Source organism: Rhincodon typus, chromosome 5 (genome assembly GCF_021869965.1).
Source record: "Rhincodon typus isolate 14 chromosome 5, sRhiTyp1.1, whole genome shotgun sequence".
Taxonomy (NCBI): domain Eukaryota; kingdom Metazoa; phylum Chordata; class Chondrichthyes; order Orectolobiformes; family Rhincodontidae; genus Rhincodon; species Rhincodon typus.
The window spans coordinates 56,400,498-56,413,787 of NC_063336.1; the positions used below are offsets into that span (position 1 = coordinate 56,400,498).

At 41.3% G+C, this 13,290-nt stretch overlaps 1 protein-coding gene across 1 annotated transcript in view; it reads right to left on the reverse strand.

The window, feature by feature from the left end:
• The window catches only part of man1a1 (mannosidase, alpha, class 1A, member 1), a 417,658-nt gene that overhangs the window by 249,845 nt on the left and 154,523 nt on the right, over positions 1-13,290 (reverse strand). The window contains exon 3 of the mRNA XM_020528590.2: positions 5,563-5,678. Within this exon, the coding sequence (XP_020384179.1) occupies positions 5,563-5,678 (116 nt within the window). The remainder of the gene's footprint in view (positions 1-5,562; positions 5,679-13,290) is intronic.

Genomic DNA, 13,290 nt, shown 5'->3' on the forward strand with positions numbered 1-13,290 from the left:
CCCGCAACTTCATCCGCAAATGCCTACTGAACAGGCAACAACAGGAGCATACAGTACCACTGGCCACACTGCCATACGTCAAGAACATATCGGAACTGACAACAAGATTCCTAAGACCACAAGGAATCATGGTGGCCCACAAGCCCACAGCCACTCTATGACAAACATTTACAAGGATTAAAGAGCCCATTCCCACAACACGCAGAACCAACGTGGTTTACAAAATACCATGCAACAATTGCCACAAACATTACATCAGACAGACAGGAAGGAAACTAGCCATCAGAATACATGAACATCAGCTAGCAGCAAAATGGGACGATGAATTTTCCTTAATATCGGTACACTCAGACAATGAAGGCCATCAGTTCAACTGGGACAAGGTAACTATAGTAGCCCAAGCCAAACATAGACATGCATGGGAATTCCTAGAGGCATGGTTCTCCACCCGTAATGCAATCAACAAACATATAGAATTGGACCCTATATACAAACCCATACAGATCAAAACCGGAAATGGCACGACTCACCATAGAGGACCGGACAGTATAAATTCTAAGCGGAGTAGAATAACATCGCTTCATCGGAGGCTCCACTGATGATGTCACCTAGCATGGCGACAAAACGTCTGAATGAGAACAAGCCAGCTCAGTGAGCAAGTCAACAACTTCACAATACTCTCTTTTATTGTTACAGTTAGATTGACCAGGCTCCAGAAGTTTACAAACAAAAACAGAAACTGCTGGGAAAACTTCACTAAAATAAACCAAAGAACTGTGGACACTGAAGATATGAAACAAGAACAGAAATTGCTGGACAAACTCAACAGGTCTGGCCGCATTTGTGGAGAGAAAGCAGAGTTAATATTGAGTCCAGTGACCCTTTATCGGAAGAAGGGTCACTGAACTGGGAGTGTCAACTCTGCTTTCTCTCCACAGATGTTGCCAGACCTGTTGAGTTTCTCCAGCAATTTCTGTTTTTGCTCTAGAAGTTGTTTGGTGTAGTTAGCAGCTGGAGTCCAACTATTACTTACACTGACTAACCTCTGCCAATAGGACCAGCTCAGGACCTCAGTGTGAACTCAGGAGCAAAGCCAGGAGTGAACAGAAGAACAGATCTGGAGCCTAATATAAGAATATAGGCAGAAGGAAAGTTGGGGAGGCAGGGATATAGCAACATTGTCAAACAAGACAGCGAAAGGCAGCCAGAGTGGGGCAATCTAGGAAATAAAGTAGGGGATGGACAACTTTGGGAAGTAAGACCTAGGGACAAAGGGAAGCAATGGGGAATTGGGTTGGTGATGGTAACTGGGGTGAGAGTATCGGGACAAAATCATCTGAGCAGACAGGCCACTGCACAGAAAATCTGACGAATGACGTTCAAGTAAAACTGACTGGGTTAAATGGATTTACTGACAACTTTAACTTCTGCACTGTTAATAATGTTATTTCAGTCAACGATAAGTGGAAATAAACTACACATATTGATGACAGAGTAATGTGTACAAAGCACAAATTCAACACTTGGAGATGACAAGATACTTGGAAATATTGTGAAGTAGAAAAAGGACGGTGTTAACTTTTATAAGAATATAGACAGAGTAATAGGCAGAGAAGTGATTGATGAAATTTAATGCAGTGAAGTTCTTAGGTTTGGTAGGACACAGAAGAGAAGGCAACGTAAAGTAAGGAACACGGTTTTAAAGAGGGTGTAGGAGGAATAAGAGTTTATGAATAAATCATTGATCTACAGATAATAAAGCACAAGGTATCCTAGGCTTATAAAAAGAGGCTTCAGGTACAAAAGCAAGGGGGATAAATGACAACCTATATACACACTCTTTGGTCAGTATTGAGTCCAGTTCTGGGAACTGAAAGGATATGAAGGGATTAGAGAAGGTGCAGACATGCACGAACGGTAAAGGAAAAAAGGAATAAAAAAAAAAGAATGTGGAATATTCAGATGGTTGTCAGTCTAGCAAAAGAAATAAGAGATAGGAACAGGAGTAAGCTATTCAGCCCCTCAAGCCTGACCCACCATTCTAGCAGGTGATGACTGATCTGCCTTAGGCTACAATATTTCTTTTGTGCCAGCTCTTCGTAATCATCAAGGAATAGATCTTTCAAAAATCCATCTACATACTCTTTAAATATTTTCAAGTGATCTAGCCTCCACAACTCTCTGGGGTAGAGAATTCCAGGCATTCCCTACACACAAAGAAGAACTTCCTTTGCAACTCAATTTTAAATGAGTGTCCCTTATTTTGCAACTATATTCTACAACCAAGCTTGAGAACCTCCCACTAAAGAAAACATCTTCTCAACAGCTACCCTAGTAAAGCTCCCTCAAAAACTTGTATGTTTCAAAAAAATCATCCTTTATTCTTCTAAACTTTAATGAAAAAGGCTACCTGTTTAGCTATTCTCAACAAGTCAACACCTTTATCCCAGTAAGCGACTTAGTGAATCTCTTTGCGATACCTCCAATGCCAACATATCCTCTAAGTTTGGGGATCAAACAGGACACAGTACTGCAGGCACACCTCAACTACATCCTGTACAGTATTAACCAGACTTTGCTATTTTAGCAGTAAAGGCCAAAATTCCACTTTCCTTCTAAATTACTTTCCGCACCTGCATGCTAATCTTTTATCTGCGCACAAGAACATCCAGATCCTACTGTGCTGCACATTTTGAGAGTCTCTCTCTATTTGAATAATGGGTTGTCTTTTGATTCTACCTAAACAATCTCACACCTTGCTGCAGCAAACTTCATCTGCCAAGATTTTAACCACTCGTTCAATTTATCCCTATCCCGAGAGATTCCTTCTACCCTCATCACAACATGCATTCTTAACTATTTTTGCATCAGCAGTAAATCTGTATACAATACACTCTGCATTTTCAATTAAACAAAGGCATAGAAGACAATTGCTCTCGAATGCATTCCCAATGGCAACTCCTCAACAAGCACTGACTAACTTTTTTACTAATTTAACAAAATCTTGGGGGACAACTGTTCCCAGTGTATTTTCCATGGCAAAGCTTCAACTGGAGTATCACTGCCAAACAAATGCACCCTTTTCTCAGCACAATTTCTGCTTCCCTTTTGAAATTTGGTATTCTTGTGTCCATCATGCGGAGTGAGAGAGATAATCTCTCTTCTTCAAAAATATTTGAGTTGTAGTTGCCTAAGGCCAATCATATCAGGCCCAGGACATTGCTACAGAAACTCCCTCTGCAGTATCCTAGGTTTATTCACCTTCAGTTGCTTTATTAATGACAGCCCCTCCATCCTAACTCAGAGAGTGGAAGATTGCTGTTGACTGCACAGTGTTGCTAACTTCACAATTCTATAGATAATGAAGCAGTTGTGCATGCATGCAAGAAGACCTGGACCACGTTCAGACTTTTGCTGAGTATGTGGCAAGTAGTTTTGACAATGCGCAAGTGCCAATCAATAACTACTGCCACCAAAAGTTAGTTTAATAACTTCCCCTTGACATTCACTGGCACTACCTCATCAAATCTTCCAATGCCAACATCCTGAAGGTTACCACTAATCAGAAAGGTTAATGGACCAGTTATAAATACTGAGGTAACAGGAGCTTGACAGAGGTTGAATATTCTGTGGCAAATGAGTTCAAATGCCTTTGTACCACATGGAAGGCACAAGTCAGGATATTCTACATCTGCCTGGATGAGTGTTGCTCTAAAAATACTCAATGTTCAACACCAGCCAGACTGCATGATCAGCATTAATTCATCCATACAATTACACATTCTTTCCATCCACCACCAGTACAGTGTGGCTGCAGAGTGCACCATCGACAAGATAATTTACTGTGGCTACTTTGATGGCATCTCACAAATCTGCAGCCTGTACCACCTAGAATGACAGGGCAGGAGGTGCACAAGAATACCTCCAACTGCAAGCTTCCTTCCAACTTTCATAATTCCCCAACTTAGAAATAAACTGGGACAAAGCCCTACCTAGTTACACTGTGATTTTCAGAGCTATAACCACCTTGTGGCATTTCCAACCTCACTTCAGCACTGGCCCATATTTCACTCCATCCATCTGCACCCACCTGAAACTCTAAATCTGGCCTCTTACTGAGCTATACTACACATCCACTCTACTCTCCTTTAATCTCCCATCATACCCTGCTCTGTCTGCACTTCCCCACCACCCTGAGAGTATTGTAGCTTCCTGCTCTACCTGTTCTGCCCTCAAACCATGCCGTCTCTTTTGGATTTTTGATTTTTTTTTAAAAAAAGAGAACAACACTTTACCTCAGTAAAAGTTGACATTAAAGCAGGTATAATATTCCTGCCCTGACAAAATAGCACAGCATCTAACTTATCGTGTACACAAAGAAAATCCCAGTGTATATAGACACCTCAATCACACTTCGAGGTTAATACTTTGGCAAACATACAAACTTGTCTAAACCTAAAGAAATGAATATCAATTGATCCCTGGTGCTTGTCCTGATCTTGGGAGGAGCCAGGGATTTACAAATAATGCAATTTAATAGAAAAATAACTAACCTTTAAATGATCTCAGGCCAATACTAATTGTAGTACATAATGACAGAGTTTACAGCATCAAAACAGGCTATCCAGGGCATCTGGCCTGAAATTGTTTGTGCTTACAGAAACCTCCCCTCATCCTCGTCAGCAATTTTTTTTCTCTTTTTTTTATTTTTATCAAGCTCAATGCGGTATCAAGTTCAACATTCTAATAACTCTGGGTGAAGTAGTTTTCCAAATTCTTTATAACATTTAATAGCAAGTGTCTTATTTTGATTGACCCTTCTCCCTCATTCAATATTTTAAAAGGAGATTAAAGCAGATTACACAAAACTGTATGCAAGCAGAATAATATGGTAACATACTGTGCTACTAACATTTTAAACAGATGACCTTAGGAAGTGATACCATAGGTGATTTACCAGATTTCATTAAAAACATATCACTTTAATGCATGTTATCTATTGGCTTAAATTGTAGTGAACTGTCAGAAAAGTAGGCGAGCTACAATTAAAAATCAATAGCCACCAAGTCGTAAAGAGAAAAAAATAAAACTAATGATGTGAGTTAGAAGATTATCAAAAATACCTTTCACACTCACATCATTGTTTTCTCAACAACTGAAGGTTTTAATGGTATCCTTTATCTGGAACATTTGTTAATTCAGCCTCCACAATTTTGGAGCTCTGTGTCTGATTCAAAGCTGTGCATACATATGTACTTAGTATTGATCAAAATGATGGTCTTTCTTGTGAACTGCTACAACTCAAATTCAAAACACAATTTACTTTCTGGGTGTTGAGTTGCAGCTTTCTAGCTTCGTGTACACGCTGGACAAGACTGTCCTTAATTGCTGCATCCTTAGCCTCAACACTCGCCCTAAATATTCCCATTACACCCAGAGTCCGACATCCATGCACAATTGGAGACAAGCTACTCCAAATCCCGTCTTCTTTCCCAACTGCTCAGGTAACATGCAGTTTCTTTTATGAGAAACAGGAAAGTTATTATTGCCAAAAATACTTACCACATTGAAGTCAAGATTCTTTTCAACCCATTCCTTTGCTTCTTTGAATTCGTCATGCATTCCCATAATGTACAATGTGTCTAAGGCATCCACTATTGTTGCTCCTCGAATATTACCTAAAAAGTAAGGTGGACTGATTTTAGCTTTCTCTTAGATCTCTGGGACGAAGACAACTCACATTAACTGTTTCTCCTAAATGAATTCTCCAAAATGAAAGTGTCTCAAAGACCATAAAAAATATCAACAAAGCCAACTTTGTAAACATCCGGGGCAGAAATTAATTTGTCACTAAACAGGAGGAAAGTTGTTATGGACAGAGATCTTTAACTGTGAATAGAACTTTATCATTAGGCCACTGCAAAGTATGTCAGAACTATCACAGTAATTTTGAAAATACTGACATTCATACATTATAAATTATGGGGTGCTTCACATTAGCTTTTGTAAAGACTATTAGAATGACAATTAATCTTCAACAGCTCAAAGCAAAAATGCGCAATTATTGATTTCTTGTACTTTCTCAAACTTCCTTACCTGGCTGTTATAACTCATTTCCAAAATACAAAACAATTGAAGCTTCGAGATTGTTTTACCTTGGTATGTATCTTAACACAAACTCAAAATTCTCATTGCAACAAAATATTCACATTATCTTCATAATGAGAATATTCTCCATCATGTTGTGTGGCTAATGCTTGTGTTACTAATGCTCGAAATGGGAGGCACTTCGACAGATCCAGCCAGTGTAAACTGGGTATCCATGAGGCACTGAAAGACATCAGCAGCAGCAGGATTATATTCACCCACGATTTGTAGCCTCATGGCCGCACTTTACCATTAGCATCAAACGGGGAGATAAATGAAGGGTGAATGAATGAATAAATGAATGATTTATTGTCACATATATCTTGAAGATACAGTCAAAAGTATTTTGTCACCACAATCCAGCACCATTTTGAGGTACAACAGGAAAAAAAGATATTACTTAAATAAGAGATAACAGTGTGGAGCTGGAGGGACACGGCTGGCCAGGCAGCATCAGAGGAGCAGGAAAGTTGACGTTTCGGGTCAGGAGCCTTCTTCAGAAATTTTTGAATGCTGCCTGGCCTGCTGCGTTCCTCCAGCTTCACAGTGTGTTATTTCTGACTCCAACATCTGCAGTTCTTACTGTCTCTTATTTAAGTGAGAGTTCATCTTCTGCACTGCAGGAAGGCATGACAAGAGTAACACTAGCATACTTAAAAATGAGGTGTCAGCCTAGTTGAGCCACAACACATTCTTGAATGCACGCATGTCAAACAGTGGAAGCAGCGCACAATAGATAGGGATCAGTGACCTCCTCCACCAACACACACCCCCCCCGCCCCCCACAACTAAGATCTAAGTTCCGCAGCCCTGCCACATCCAATTGTGAATGGAGTTACACAAAAAAAACTCGCTAAAGCCCCAGGCTCCAGAAATATCCAATTCCTCACAAATGGAGGAGCCTTGCACCCACGTACAAAACAGAAGGGTGAAGTACTCAAATTCCATCTTCAGTCTGAAGTGCCAAGTGGATGATTTATCTCAGCCTACTCCTCAGGTACCCCAGCATTATGGATATCAGCTTTCAAAGAATTAGTTTCAGTCTATGTAATATCAAGAAACAGATGAAGGCATTGGACACTGCAAACTCTACAGGCCTGACAACTTCTGGCAATCGTACTGAAGACATGTGCTCCAGAACTAACTGAGCCTCTAACCAAGCTGGCTGCACAGTTACAATGCTAGCATTTAACCAGGGGTCAGTTAGCGGGATAGCCAAATTTGTGATGTAGTTGCACCAACAGCATGCGTTCAACACCTGCACTGGCTAAGGTCACCATGAAGACTTTTTCAACCTTGCCCCTCACCTGATGCAAGGTGACCCCCAGGTTAACTGTACCACCTGTTATCTCTGTGATAGTGAGAGTGTAGCCTATGGTCCTTTGGTACTATGGTGACTTTTCCTTCATTTTCATGCATGAGCTGATGTGGAAAATTGCTCAAGTATGTCATGATACAAACAGCAATATAAAACTCAACAAGGCAATTACCACACCATCAGACTACTCTTGTTCATCAAAGTGATGGACAAGGTCATCAAGAATACTATCAAGCAGCACTTGTAAAGGCACAACTTGTTTACTGATGTTTGGTTTCATTTCTGCCACTCAGCACCTGAATTCATTACAGTCTTGATCTAAACATCAACAGAAGATACGCACTCCTTATGTGGGGTGAGAATGATTACCGTTGAAATCATGGCAGGATTTAACTATGTATAGCATCAAGGAGCTCCAGCAACACCTTAGACAACAGGATTGTTTTTTTTGGGGGGACAGCACTTTCTGCTGGTTGGAGTAATTCCTTGCAATATTTTTCAATTCCACTCTGGCCACAGGACAAGTGTCAGAGGACTGGAGGAGAGCCAACATCGCACTGTTATTCAAAAAGGGAGGAGGTAATAAGCCGGGAAACTAAAAGCCAGTCAGTCTAACCTCAATGACAGGGAAACTATTGGAAGCAGTTCAAAGGAATGGAATTAACCTGCACTTGGAGGGTCAGGGATTAAATCAAGAAAAGTCAGCATGGTTTTGCTTAGGGAAGGTCAGGTCTGACCAACTTGACTAAATTTTTCAAAAGTGGTGATGTGGAAATGAGGGTGATGCATTTGCTGTAGTCTATGTGGACTTCAACAAGGCGTTTGATAAGGTCCAGCATGGGAGACTGAAAACAAAGATAAGGGCCTGCGGATCCAAGGAAATTTGGCAAATTGGATCCAGAATTGTCTGAATGACAGGAAGCAGAGGGTTGAGGCACGTTTTTATGACTGGATATCTGTGTCCATCAAGGTTCCACAGGGCTCAGTGCTGGGGTTCTTTCTGTTTAGGTATATATAAAAATTATTCAGACTTGAATGTTAGGAGGATTGATCAGTATGTTTGCAGACCTGTCCTGGGTCTGAGTGTTTTAGTTACAAAAAGAGATTGGATAGATTGGGATAGCAAGAACTGCAGATGTTAGAGTCACAGATAGCAAAGTGTGGAGCTGGAGGAACACAGCAGGCCAGGCCTGAAATGAATGCCCCCGGTCAAAGGGCAAAAGGTTTAAGAAGGAATGTGAAAAAAACGTTTCTCACCCAGAGGGTGGTCAGAAGCTGGAATCCTGTAATGACCATAGAGGCAGAAATCCTCTGAATGCTTAAAAAGTATTTAGAGATGTATTTGCGATGCCAAAGCATACAATGTTATAGGCCAAGTGCCAGACAATGGGTTTAGAATAGTTAAGCGTTTGTTTTTGACTGGCACAGACCTGATGGGCTGAAGGACTATTTTCTGTGCTGTAGAGCTCTCAGACTCTATGGCTATGACCATTCCTCCATCATCAGGTCAGAAGTGTGAATGTTTGTGGATGACTACACAATGTTCAGCAGCATTCACAACTCCTCAGGTACTGAAGCAGCAAGACGTGAACAACATTTAGGCTATGGCTGATAAGTTAAACATCACATTTCATTTGATTTATTGTAGTCACATGTAGCAAAGCGTTGTTTTGCGAGCATTACAGGCAGATCATAGCAAACAAGGACATATAGGTCATAGTGTGCTTAGACTGAGCAAGGCAGACAAGGTTATAACTGCACAGGAGGTGTGTAAAGCAAAAACGATATTGGCAAGATCAACATTATTTGAAGTAAGAAGGAGTCCAATCAGCAGTCTAATAACAGCAGGGAAAAAGCTGTTCTTGAACCTGTTGGTGTGTGTTCAAGCTTCTGTATCTTCTGCCCAACAGAAGAGGTTGGAAGAGACATTACTAGGGTGGGAGGTGGTGTTTAATGATGTTGGCAGCCTTTCTGCAGGACCAAGGAGTGTAAATGGAGTCCACAAATGAGAGGTTGGCTTCCGTGATGGTCTGGGCTGTACACACAACCATCTATAGTTTCTAACGATCTTGGGCAGAGCAGTTGCTGTACCGGGGCCATTATGCACCCGGACAGTATGCTTTCTATGGTGCATCTGTAAAAGTTGGTGAGGGTCCTTATGGACATGCTGAATTTCCTAAGCTGCCTGAGGAAGAAGAGGTGTTGTTGTGCCCTCTTGACCATTGCATCTACGTGGGAAGTCCAGGACAGGTTGTCAGTTAACTCACTCCTAGGAATTCGACAGTCAACCCTCTCAACCTCAGCTCCATTGATGTCGATGGGGCGAGTATTCTCTTCCTTTCTTTATGAAGTCAACGTTCAGTTCTTTCGTTTTGCTGACATTGAGGGAGAGGTAGTTATCATTGTACCACAACACAAAGCACTCTATCGCCTTCCTGTGTTCTGGTTCATCATTGTTGTTTGATATCCATCCTACCGCAGTGGTGGCGTCAGGAAACTTGTAGATGGTGCTCGTTTGGAATTTGGCAACACAGTCATGAGTGTACAGGGAGTACAGTAAGGGGCTGAGAACGTATCCTTACGGGGCACTAGTGTTGAGGATTACAGTGGAGGAGGTGCTGTTGTCTATCTTCACTGACTGCAGCCTGTGGTCAGAAAGCTAAGGATTCAGTTGCAGAGGGCAGGGCAGAGCAGAGATCTAGGTCTCGGAGCTTTGAGATTAGTCTGGAGGGGATTACAGTGTTGAAGGCGGAGCTGTAGTTGAAGAGTAGGAGCCTAACGTATGTGGCCTTGTTATCCAGATGGTTTGGGGATGAGTGCAGGGCTAGGGAAATGGCGTCCGCTGTGGGCTCATTTTGTCGGTAGGCAAATTGCAGGCGATTGAGTCAGGTTGGGAGGCTAGAGTTGGTGTGGGCCATGACCAGCCTCTTGAAGCACTTCATGATTATTGAGGTCAGAGCCACTAGGCGGTAGTCATTAAGGCACATTGCTTGTTCTTTCTTAGTTACGGGGTTGATGGTGGTCTTCTTGAAGCAGGTAGGGGCTTTGGACTGTAGGAGGGAGAGGTTGAAGATGTCTGTGAATACATCTGCCAGCTGATCCACACAGGATCTAAGTGCATGGCTGGAAACCCCATCTGGGCCCATCACTTTCCTCGGATTTACTCTCAGGAAGACTGATCTGATGTCTGCAGCGGTGACAGAGGGAACGGGTTCATCTGGGACTGTTGGGGCAGGAGACGCTGCGCCGCTGGAATTCTGCTCGAACCGAGCATAGAAAGCATTGAGTGCTTCGGGCGGGGGGGAGGGTGTCTTTGCCCACTATCTTGCTCTTCTTCATTTCGTATCCAGTTATGTTGTGTAGGCCTTTTACAGCATGTGTGTCATGCAACTAATCTCCAACAGGACAGAATCTAACCATTGCCCCTTGATGCTCATTAGCAGTGCCATTGCCAAATCCTCCTCTAATAACATCCTGGGGATTGCCATTGACCAGAAACTGATCTGAACTAACCACATAATACTGTGGCTACATCAGTAGTTCAGAGGCTAGAAATTCTGTCAGTTACTCATCTCGTGCCTCCTTAATGCTGGTCTACCATCTACAGGCACAAATCAGGAGTGGGATGGAAAACTTTCCACTTGCCTGGATGAGTGAGGCTCCAAACACTTAAGGAAGCTCGACACCATCCAGAACAAATCAGCCTACTTGACTGGCACCAATGTACACTGGCAATGTGCACCACCTACAAGATGCGCTGCACTAAGCTTAACTATAACCTTGGCTCCTTGAACAGTACATTTCATCCCGTGACCTTTACCATCGAGAAGGACAAAGGCAGCAAATTCCTGTCTAAGTTACAACCATCCTGATTTTGAAGTAAATTGCCATCGTTCACAGGAATTATTTTTGACTCACCAGCTTGGACATGTGGTAAAACGCATCCACGGTCTCTGGAACTTGAATTTAGAATTTTTGGCCCAGAAGTAGGGACACTGCCACTGAGACACTAACCCTCAACAAGTCAAAATCCGGGAATTTCCTTTCTAATAGCACTTTCGGTGTTATCACAATCCAGGGACCGAAGTGGTTCAAGATGGCAGCTCACTACCAGCTTCCTGAGGGCGATTAGGGAGGGTAATAAATGTTGGCCCAGCCAGTTATGCCAAGTGACTTGAACAAATGTAAAAAATAACTGGTTCTGTTATTCATGAAGGTTACTTTTACTATAGAATTTAGAAACCAATTTAACTAAAGTAACAACTCTTGGGTGGAACCTGTAACACTTTTTCAGTTGTAACTCTTAATTTACATAAATAGATACATAAATAGATGGACCTAATAGCATAGGTCCAGCATGTTCTCCAATTGCAATTATTATTATTTGGTTAATCTCACCAAAATGCTTGTTTGTATTGCCTTTGTATAACATTTTGTCCCCATCCAGTAAATCATTAAAATCATTGCACTGCCATCTTCAATATTTTCTTGATCCAAAATCATCTGCCAAATCGACCTTGTTACTGTGCAGTGAATCATCAATTTCACTATCCATATTCTCAACCATTCACAAGAATTTTCGCTGATAATGGAACATCAGAAGGACTCATTACTGCCAAAATATTTTATTCAATACTTCCACCCTACTGCTAAAAATATCAAGTGACTACAAATATGCCACCTTTGAAGTGCCACCTCAAAACTCCCATGTTTTTGTCTGCCAGCATCTAAAGCTGTATTCAGTGACCAGAGGACCTGATCAAATACACTCCCAAATATGGTCCATCCCAACATCACAGTAAAAGTATTGTATATTCAGGTCCACTTATCTTGTTAGTAACATCCACACCACACTCCAAGACACAGTCGATATTAACAGAACAGAAAGCCTGAGAATTCAGGTTCACGAGCTTGTGAAGGAAGCTATGCAGAATATACTTTAGTCTATTTGAAACAGCTTATTTTCATCAATAAAATGGTCAGCTTCACTTATAAATTGATATTTACAACACTTTTGCTATTAATATGAAATTACACGAAGGTACTGCTCTTTCCCAAAACTTAAATCACTTTATTATTGTCATTTTTGTTAAGCTCTTTGAACAAGATGGCATCAAATATAAAATTCTTAACAAGTAAAAGACAGCTTTATTTGATACAGTGGTAGGAAGCAAGGGAACTTTAATTTTTCCAAGAAAAAGTACAGTAGCCAGCATTAGATTTATTTTTTTTTAAAATGAAGAGCAAGATAAAGTACTTGGAAGACACTTTCTACTAACCGAAGGAGAACTGCTTTTACAACTAATTTTAAGCATCTGGTGCAATTTTTAATGAATGAATTAATAATTTTAATGTCATGCATATTTTACAGTGAGAAGCTTTTCCAGATCACCCTGATCTGACGCTATTTTTAAGTAGTTTTAAGAAGAAAAAGCAGTAGATATAACTTAAAGAGAGTCGATCAGTCCTGAGCCAGTTCACCATCAACAGCACCTGTGCTGCCATCCCTCCTCTACCTTCTCACTGGGGTCTACACCAGAGTGTTAAAGTCACCCCTCTTAAGATGTCATCTATCACAGCTGGGCCGATTCTCCTCCGCCATCTCATTGCCACACCTGCTCCAGACCCACAACCCACGACTGAATAAAAGAAAACAAGTCACATCAAAGAATATGGAGGGTTTTTTTTATTTTTAGAAGTTAAGGTGGTCTAAGATTATAAGTGATGCATTAAATAACATTCGGGTTGCTAACAGGGATGGTTGCTCAAGTTAAAAATACTGCTGAAGGTGCCGAAAACTGTGAAGGATATCATATGGCACATGA